Below are 10902 nucleotides of genomic sequence, written 5' to 3'. Positions count from 1 at the left end.
CACGCAAAAAACAACAAAAACTCATTAAAACATGTGCAATAAAACCTTGGGCAATATGGGGTAACTGTAGGTGTGTATGTATACATGTATATGTATGTGTAAAATATATATATATATATATACACACACATCTATAGTTCATTTTTATCTTATATTTTATTTAACTTTTTTATTCTATATTTTATGGTGTGCTGGAAATACCGTTACACGTTTGTAACATTTGAATTTCTTCCACACAATCATAATTATAACAATAAAGACCCCAGTGATGTTTTTAAAAATATTAGGTTCAAATTAGACGCATTACTGACCATTCTTTTTACGCATAAATGACAGAAGCACGTGTTCCACATTTAACGATTTATTTCATGTAGGAGTGTGAGCGCAATTAACCTTCCTTGAACACAACATGTGAATCAACGCAAGGGGAAAAATAATAAAGGAAGGAAGTAAGAAAATAAGACAACAAACGTCTCTCTACTGAAAGTCTATCTTCACTTCCTCGGTGAAGGAAGGTTCTATTTTCACGTTATGAGTGAGCGAATGTTCCCAGAGCGATTTCTTCTGGGGGAACGCGATCCCGCACTCGTCGCACACGTGGCTCTTTGGCTTCCCGGTGTGAGTCCGCTGGTGTTTCTTCATGTGATACGACAACCGGAAGCCTTTGTTGCACACGTCGCATTTAAATGGCTTCTCTCCCGTGTGGATACGCATGTGCGACTTCAAGTATCCCGACTGGATGAAGGCTTTGCTGCACACCTCGCACTTGTACGGGCGCTCCCCGGTGTGGTAGCGGTTGTGCAGCCGGAGTTCATTGGCAGTCAGGAAGGTCTTGCCGCACTCCGTGCACTGGTGCGGCCTCTCGCCCGTGTGGATGAGCTCGTGCCTCTTCAGGGACGTCTCTTTCATGAACTGCTTCCCGCAGGTGTTGCACGGATACCGCAGGCCCATGTGGACTTGCTCAATGTGGTTCTGGAGCTGCAGCTTCGTGCGGTACGCCATGTCGCACTGCGTGCAGGCCCACGGTCTCTGGTCGGAATGGGTGCCCATGTGAACCGTGAGCTCCGAGGCAGAGCGGTAACACTTACCGCACTGCCAGCACAGGAAGGGCTTCTCGCCGGTGTGCTTCCTCAGGTGCACCGTGAGGCAGTTTGAAGACCTGAACTTCTCCGGACACAAGGAACAAACGTACGGGAACTCCCCTTTGTGGATTCTCTGGTGGATTGCGAGGTACGACAGCTGGATGAAAGTCTTGTCACACTGGCCGCAGGGAAACGGGCCGATGAAGTCGTGCTGCTTCTCGTAGTGTTCCCTCAAGCGTCGCAGTAACGTAAAATTCTTGTCACACATTGTGCACTGCATGGGCTGGTGCATCAGCTTGTGCCTCTCGAACGCCGGCTCGTTAGCGAGTATCTTCCCACACTCTTTGCAGTAGAGCGGATCGTGAATGCGCTGGTGCACTTTGAGCATAGTCATGCTCTTGAACTCCTTCCCGCAGTCTTTGCATCTCATAATTTCCCTGAAGTCCACTTTGCACACGCTTTCCTGGTGCTCCTTCAGCGCGGACAGGTACTCAAAATGCTTGCCGCAGTTTGAACACCACACAGGTATCTTCAGTGGCGGCCCCTGCTTGTGGTCGCCGCCCATCCCGTCACTCTGACCGGAACTCTCTCTGGGCTCCTTCTTCCAATAAAACCGGGCGATTTTCTTGTGGCAAATGGCGTAAATTTGGTGCCTCTTCAGGCCGTGCATGTGTTTGAAACGCTTCTTGCAGTGGACGCAGTGGTACGGACGATCTTCTGTGTGGCACTGAATGTGTCTGTTCAGTGTTTTGACACTGTCGAATGCCCTCGAACAGATCGGGCACACTTTAAGGGCTTTTTTGGTGACCTGTTGCACCCGTTCTTCTGGGGACTCCACAGAAGTGTCCGTCGGCAGATCTGGATTATTTTCTTTTCTACTGAGGCTACAAGCGTCATCACAATTCTGCGAGTCCGCCTCGGCCAGAATTTGCTCCACCGTCTTGCTCTCTTCCTCTCTGATGCCCTCGTGACCGTGAATGATCTGATGCTTCTTCAGAGTGTCCTTGTACTTGAAGCCTTTCTCGCAAGTGACACAGATGAACGGACGCTCCTCGGAGTGCGACCGTAAATGCTTCGCAATGTCAGCGGTGCAAGGTAGGACCCTGCTGCAGATGGGACAGACTTTACCCTCCATCAATCCCTCTAACTGAGGCTGGGGGTTTGACTGTGGCATCTCCTTCTTTTTTGGCTTCTTCAGCCCCCTGGTGTTACAAATCTCCCTCTGGTGCCTCTTTAAAACGTATGAATTCTTGAACTTCTTCTCACAGAAGGGACATTTGTACGGTCGGTCCTCTGAGTGCGATTTCATGTGTCGCTCCATGTCGACTTGGCGGGCAAAATATTTCCCGCAGAGACCGCAGTTTTTGTTGTCCGACATGTCCGAGGTGCTGGGATCCCCCGAGTCCTCTTCTTTGGAGTTGTTGCTCACGTCCTCCTTCTCGTGAACACGCTGGTTGTGTCTGTTCATGTCGTAATGGTCCCTGAATCGTTTGTCACAGTTAGCGCACTGGTACTTTAGATCCCTATTGGCTGAATGGATTTCCTGATGTCGTCTCATGGCGGAAGCGCGAAGGAAAGTCTTACTGCACACGGGACACGTCTTATTGCTGGGGTACTTCTTTCTCTGCCTCTTGGCCGAATCCGAGTCTTTGTCTTTCAGCGCTTTCCTTTTTAACTGCAGCCGTTTGCTTTGTTTCAGTGGCTGAAAGGCGGCTGGTTTTAAAGCGTCGCCGCTGCCGTCGTCTGTCAAGTGTCCCACCGAGTCCTCGTCATTCTCTTCCTGATCAACCAAACCGGGCTGCTGCTCGATCTGTATGTAATCCAGGAGTGTCACAGTTTCACCCTCCACCTGGACAGTCACGCAACCCTGCACCTGCTCGGACGAGGGCTGCAACTGTATTTGGTCCGCATCGATTATAACCTTCTCCAGCTGAGGGAGGGACAGCGAAGACAGGATGCAATTCCCAAAAGAAATGGGAATGGTGTGAGATTCCTCTGTGGAGAAACAGAGAATCAAATTAGTTTTGTGGTGCGCAGCTGTAAAACAGAAATTGTACCGGTTAGGGTTGCGACAATCAATTACCAACTTAACTGGCAATTTACTAATCAGTTCAAATTAGTTTTTGTAATTTCAGCATCTTAAATGTGAATACTGACTTGTTTCTTTGCTGCTCTGTCAGAGTAGATTCATTATGTTCGGTTTGCCAAAAAAACACTTTGGGACTTCTTCATTTTGAGGAGCTGTCTCCACCATTTTATACCCCAACAACACATGATTTAGCAAGAAGATAATCTTTAAAAAATCCTAACCCAACAGGTTTGTGATATAGTCACGAGACTAACCAGAAAAATCAAAATGTCCCAGGGTTCTGTGGTAGAGGAGCACACTTTTCAGGTGATGCAGGTCAGGAACCGAGCGCATGCACTCCTCCAGGGCAGACGGAACAGCACAAAGCATGGATGCAGTCTGAGGAAGGCAGAGATGTACAGTTCATAATCAAGTTTGATGACCTCTCAACCCACAGAAAACAACATACAACCATCTTGGTTTTTTTAAAATTACCTATTAACCTATAATTACCTTAAAATAGTTAAAAACTCAAACAAAGTGCACAAAAACAAGCAACACCAAATCCAATCGCTATTGGTAGACATTACCACTAGATGGCACTAAAGTCTCATTTAAGTTTTTTGCTGAGCAAAACTATTGTACTGTGATAATATAAAACATGTATATATATATATATATATATATATATACACATATATGTATATATACACACACACATATATATATACATATACACACATATATACGTATATATACACACACACATATATCTACATACACACACACACACATATATATATATACACATATACACACACATATATATATATATATATATATATATATCTATAAAAACTATTGATCATGGATTACTTGAAAATTTGATGGATAGTTGAAATATATACATTTGAAGATGCCATACACCAGCAAATGTCTTCTTTTTGGAAATAAGAGCGACTATTGTGGCCGACATTTGTGTGAATAAGAAACTACTTTTTGTTTTCATTACCTGTTGAATGTCTGGTACCGGGAGAAACTTCTCCAGTTTGGACAGGAAATCCAGCATTAACACCTGCAGGGCACTGTCGTAATCAGGCCCAAAATCTGTCGGGAAAACGTCCTGGAGAGAAATATTTGCTTTCAATCAGTAACCACGTTCCAGTTCAGAAGCCTACATGATATTTCATACACACAAACAAAGTAACAACACGTCTGTGGTTAGAAATTACTCACTAATATGTGTACGATTGATTTAACATGAAACAAATATGACAGAAGTGCTAATTAACGGTTGTTGAACATGGCTGCAATAGTAAAATGTAAAATACAACAACACAACATTAAGACACTTTCAACCCACAAGGTAAAAACAGTAAAATAGGAAACACGGTTAAAAGAACAATGACGACAGACCTGGAAAAACTTCTCCTTCTCTTCTGGATCTTTCACCAACAACTCAATTTGATCCACAAAGTTTGATTCGGGAAAGTCCACATCTGCAAAACAAGGCTAGAACAAAAAAAACAATCAAAAAATGTGTTTATACGTGACAAAAAACAAAAACACAACCACGCTGGAGATCCTGGACATCACATTTCCAAAAAAAACGAACCTGCGACGCCCAGTTGGACACGAGGGTCTTGATGCGTTCAAGGTGTATCGCAATGGTTTCTTTATCGGCTACTTCCTCAGCCTGGCACAATTCAAGAACCACCTGCAACAGAAAATGCAAAAATAAGCATTTCCACTTTTTATCCACATGGAACCAGCATATCAGGAGACCTAATATTTTTAACTTTTATGACGTCAGAATTCAACTTTACCCCCCCTTTGTTAAGTTATCCCTACATGAACAAAATTACTGGATATCTCTGCTTGGTCTTACCCGAGCTCTGAGTCCCAGGAGGAGCTGAGCCTTCTGGTCTGCACTCAGTAGTTCGGGCAGGATGTCTGTGACGGTGCTGATGAACTCCTCCACCATCCCATAGTCCTGCACGGAACCTCTCTGAACCACCTGCCACATGGCCGCCGACATCAGACGCAGTGGAGGTATGAAGAGACGCAGAGACGGCAGCAGGAGAGCGTAATCTGGAGAACAGATTACACACTGTGAGTCCACTTGACAGAGTAAACTGGTTTATTCAAAGTCAGTGGTGGTTACACATTCATTTTATTAGTGTAATAATAAACAATAAGAAACCATTTACAAGCAAAAATGTGTTACATGGCAGATTACATGAATTTTGTAAACAGCGACAGAAAACAACTTGCACTATCAGGGCTGCAACTAATAATTATTTTCATCATTATTTTCTCGATTAACCAAGTGCTTGTTTGGTCCATAAAACGTTACAAAATGACTACAATCCGACTACTATTGAAATGTTTGGCACTATAAAAGATTTATTCACATTTTTAATTGCCATAATGACAGTATTTACCCAGTCCCTAACCCACAACAACGTCGTAATAAATAAACTTTGGCTTGTTTTTGGCCCTGTTGAGTTTGGGGCCACAGTTCGTCGACTGTTTTTAAAGTAACTCCGAGTTGCGTTCAGGGACAGGCAACGTTGTCGGACATACAACAACTTATCACAAATAATCACTGGTAATCGTGGCTGCACTAGTGAAGACTGTCCATACTTTAAAAGTTAACAGCAAATTGTTAAAAAACACATTTTTAAAAATGCTGGAAACACTGGGGTATTTCATTTCATAAATCGCATTAGTGTTAATCGTCCTGACTTTCTACAATATTTACTGTGGGCTATATTCTATTAGCCACTAGCGGGACTAGTATCCCGTAAACGCAGCACCAGTCATTTATTACACTGCTAAATGTAAGTTGCTAACTCTTCTCTGAGGAGAGCTAACTGCCTTTGTCTACCGATTTAATGCGTATGTTACCGTAAACAATAAAAAAACCGACAAATTAACTGACAAACTTATCAAATACGATGCTAAAAAACGTGTTAGCTCCGTGGCGCTGTTAACGCGGCACAAAGCCATCGCCATCTCAGAGCGGGGTACGCCATGTTTAAAATCGGACGCACACAAGCCCAAAGAGAACGCTATAACTCGCCGGGACGGACGCGTGTCTGGGTTAACGTGCTCTTACCGTTTTCAGCGCAGAATGCTCTCTCCATTTTAGCCTAGAATGAGTTCAGTTTGACACGCAAACGAAGTCGGGGTTGTTGTGAGTTGACGTCCGCTCGACCCTGCGGTGCAAGTTGGCGGCGGGGAGGAAGGGCGGCTCGATACCGTGTTCAGACTGCGCAGGCGTCGTGCGACAAATGTTTGACTGTTGTTTTTTTTTTTATTCACGAGCCGCGGGCTCATGTCTCTTCACATCACCCGCTAAAACGGTTATATTTGTTTAATTTAGTCACAGAGAGGACGCTGAGTTAATATTCCACCAACTTCCTGCAGCAGAGCAAAGCGGTTGCTCGTCTTCTTCGTCTGAGTTAACGTCAGGCTCGCATTAAGTGGTTTTTGGGTCCTACTGCCCTCCAGAGGCCATGGGAGGAAATGAGCACAAACTCATCAAATAACACATGGTGTAATTTTCCAAAAAAAAAAGATTAATCAATGTTCAAAGATTTCACATCAGCCTTCAGAAACACTTAACCTCAACACTTCAACTTAACTTAAATCTTGTCATATATACGTAATTATTTTCATTCTTTTTGGTCTGTATTTTACAACAGCTTGCTGCCTATTTTCTTGTAAACGGATTAAAAAGAATGAAAATAATGATATCTATCTATCGCCATATAAGTTACGATTTTAGTTAAGTTAAAGATTTAAGTGTTTTTGATGGCTGATGTGAAACTATAATTGCATGTATATTTTATAAGGACAAAAAAAACGTATAAACCAGCCACAAAGTGAGGACATTTTGGGAAGTGGGGACATATGGGACGGTCCTGACAACTTTAAAGGGCTTTCTTTTTCAGTTAGGATTAAATAGAGGTTAATGAGTGTCCTCATGGCAATAGCTGCGTGTGTTTACTTGTATTTGATACCTCTTCAGGACCTTTTCTGGCATAAACGTTGACCCTGTCAGGACCAGTAGTCCTCATAGAGACCAAAACTTGGTCCTAATGAGGCAGAAACTAATTTCTGAGGGAATTAAAGTGTGCTAGCTTTGTTTAGACTTTTCAAATTACCAAAAAATGTATTAACTATAGGAAGCATAGACATTTCAGCTGGTCTTTAAAATGTAAAGGGGTTTTTCAGGCTTAAGACTTGATTTTAGGGTTATTTGAAGGAATAAAAATCTGCACTGGATTTTTACCTGTGGTCGTTTATTAGCTGTCCACAAAAGCATGTCATGGAACGACAGAAACTGTAGCATGAGTGTAACATTCCTTGTTGTTGTTAGACTCCACCACATCCCTGCTTCTCACACCATGTATAATTTATATTCCATATACATATTTTGTACAATATACATGTTCTCATCAAAGGGGGAAAAGAAAGAAGGAAAAAAAACAAAATTGCAAAAGATCACCCCCTTCCCCCGACCCTCCCTGGTGGATTTTGAAATCTAGTGAACATCCCATGCAAGTTTCCACTGCTTCTAGGAGAAATGTTCATACTTTTTTTCTTGTTTTTTTTTTTTTTGTGTTTTAATAACCAGGAGCAAATACGCAGGCAAATAACTGCTCAGACAACGTAAGGAGAGAGAGCGAGAGAGAGAGTCTTGTTAGACAGAGCTGGTGTACAGAGCACATTCTCAACAACATCAAACGAGAAGAGCCATGCGAGCCGACATTTACTCTACAGCTTTTCAATCAAACGTACATACGGGGGCCAGCTAAAGTTAGCCTCCAGCTAGCGACACAACATTTAAGACAAATAGAAACAGAGATAACGTTTTAAAGCAATATTCAGCTGCTGTTGTCACCATAAGACTTTAAAGATATAACACAGGTGTTTTTTTTTAAGTTGAGGGGGGGCGCTTTGTGTGGTTTAATGTGCCGAGAAGTAGCAGGAACATGCAGGTCTGAGCTACATGGATGCTAGCAGGGACAACAGGAAAAAAAAAGAAGATTTTAGTAACTTAACTTAAGGCTCACCTAACAAAATCAACATCACTTTATGTGCAATTTGTCCTAATAATACCTTTATCTTACTGTTAAACAGCCTTGAAGTAAAATCGTTGTTTTTCTCTATGGACTTTTTGGTTTACGAAATTACTAAAAATTACTAAAAACTTAAATTTCCAGTGCAAAAAGTTAGCCTATCATCAAAATAAAGCAGCGAGAATATTCTTAATATAGTGAGCACTTAAGCTAAAGCAGCTTTTATGAGGCAAACCCTTTATTAAGTGGCTAAAATCAGATTTTTTTTTCGTCCGGCAGCCATGTTTTCAGTGAGCTTCTCAGCGCAGAAAACACACAAAGCATAATCAGCTCGATTTAAGACACTGGTTATGCGTTAAGTACTTCATACAACCCCCGATTCAAACAACCTGAACTATCCCTTTAATGCTTTTGAGGCTACAGTGACACTGGCACAGAAAGTGCTTGACATCATTTTGAACCTGTGGTGACAAAATAGTTTGCATCTTCAAGTTACAGTTCATACTTTCAGTGGAAATGATATGGGAGTGCGTGTGAATCCAACATAAATGCATACGTTGTGAAGGTGAAATACCTGAAAATATGAACGTCAGGCTAAAATCAAAAGGCTGGTTTTTCTTCACGTTATGTTACATTTCAAAGAAAATACACCAATGAAATGTCACAAAATATACACAGAAATATAAAAATCTGGCTTTTTTTTTCAGTCACTCGCGTCTCTTTGTTATGCGTTTCTCAATTCACATTTAAATTGTAGCTTTATGTCCTGTGGCATATTCGTCAAAGTGATACAATCGAATGGAAATATTGCTTGATTTTTAGACTTTGAAGCATAATCTCTATCACATATATTTATTTATTTGCTCTTGTGTAAAACAAAATAGCTATGGAATGTAAAATAAAATATATATATATAAAGCACTATGATTGTAGGTAAGAAAATAAAGTCGTAAGATAATATCTATATTTTATTTCTTCTGTAACTATTTACAGAACTTAAAACAAACTCGTATGTGTCTCAGTGTTACTCTTAAAATGATCATTTTTATTTATTTTTTTGGCCCTGGACTATTGTTTGAAGTTTGCTACAATATATTGTGAGACTAATTTCTTGTCAGCAGTCAAACAACAACCACCACCACGAGGTACAGTATAAGGATGTTTTAAACACAATTCAAAAATGCGCTCCATAGGGGAAATTATGGTTTACATCATATCTGCGCGTGAGGATCTGTAAAGCTGCTGTTAATACTCAGCCGCTTTATTAGGTACACCTGTCTGACTGCATTCTAATCCGATCAGCCAATCAAATGAGTGCATTTAGGCATTTCTTCATATATGAAACTCACAATTCTTTTAACATATGACTTAACAGCAGCTTTGTCGTCGAAATTAGGAACAAATTTGTTGATTATGTCATGTAGATTTGACTCGGAGGCCAAATGCAAATTCTTTGAATCTTCTTCTGTAATCGCGTTCTTCCGCTGTTTCACAAATAACATTTTAATGTCAGTAGTTGGACATTTCCTGCTGAAGTAATCCTCCACAGTCCGTTTTATTCAACACTTCATTTTATCTTTAGTATGTGCACACTGCACATGTTTTGCATTCATAATGAAAGCGAGGCGGGAGTTTAGTTTGCCAAACTATTGCCAAGTCAACGTGTGATTTTAAAGCAAATCCTGTGTGAAGTTTTCCTGTGGAAAAAGAAGCAAAAGAAGATGCAAATGAACACATTAGCATTCCATCCATCGATGGTTATGCAGATGACTTCAGCAACACGTCATGGAGTCAGTTCTCTTAAAACAATCTGTAAAACATGACTGAATATTTTTGCGCGACGAAGCTTCAGTGCAATTTTAGCATATTATAGATTTTGCTTTCGTCAAATTTCATCAACCAATTTTTCCAACCTCAGACGAATGTAAAAAAATAATTTATGAGCCTATTTCAAAAGAGCAGGTGCTAGAAACTAGCTTCATGTTTTATTTTCTTTGAGAAACTCCGATGGGATGAAAACGCGCGGTCTACCCTGATAATTTGGAATGCATCAGAAACAGCAGGATGACGTCATAATCCCGCGCAATCGACAACTCGTCCTACTCGTCTACACGGACAACACGGCGAAAGACACGCAGCGGCGTCGTATTAAACAGATTAAAACATGCAACTGTGCATAAACGGAGAGAGAGAGAGAGACAGAGAGAGAGAGAGAGAGAGACGCGGAGCGGGAACAAACATTTAGAGAGACCGGTGTCATCAGCCGAGCGAGTGTTAGGAGAATCCTGTACATCAGTTTTACAAAAAAAGAAAACAACACGATGACTTTCAAGACATATTTACACTTCAGGAGAAATCCGAATCCACCTCAGTCCAGTCCGGTCGCAAAAAGGATCCCAGGAGTTCCTAAGCAGCGTTAAAACTGGCCCGTGACGTAGGTCTCTGCGTAAAAAGCAAGATCATGGCAGGTGTCATGCAAAAATAAACAACAAACAAACAAAAAGAAAGACAGTGTTCGCGGACTTCATTCCCTCATTCACACGTCTGTGTTTTCAAGCATAGATTTTTCACCGTCTTGAGTCGGAATCGGCGCCGCAGCCGGGTCGGCCCGGGGTCGGTCCGGGCCTCGGTCCTGTGGAAGTTGTTGTGATTGTTTTTTTTT

The 10902-nt window shown here is 41.6% G+C and overlaps 1 protein-coding gene across 1 annotated transcript; it reads right to left on the bottom strand.

Moving 5' to 3' along the window:
* Positions 1-348: 348 nt before the first annotated feature.
* Positions 349-6596, bottom strand: LOC122766044 (zinc finger protein 14-like). Its single transcript, XM_044020635.1, has 7 exons — positions 6272-6596; positions 5039-5241; positions 4766-4867; positions 4567-4662; positions 4163-4273; positions 3426-3549; positions 349-3077 (listed from the first exon to the last, which is right to left on the bottom strand). Exons 1-7 carry the CDS (start codon positions 6297-6299, stop codon positions 478-480), a joined length of 3264 nt encoding a protein of 1087 aa, XP_043876570.1. The 5' UTR covers positions 6300-6596; the 3' UTR covers positions 349-477.
* Between the last annotated feature and the right edge of the window lie 4306 nt (positions 6597-10902).

The sequence above is a fragment of the Solea senegalensis genome, linkage group LG3 (genome assembly GCF_019176455.1).
Source record: "Solea senegalensis isolate Sse05_10M linkage group LG3, IFAPA_SoseM_1, whole genome shotgun sequence".
Taxonomy (NCBI): domain Eukaryota; kingdom Metazoa; phylum Chordata; class Actinopteri; order Pleuronectiformes; family Soleidae; genus Solea; species Solea senegalensis.
This window is presented reverse-complemented; position numbering and strand designations above follow the sequence as displayed.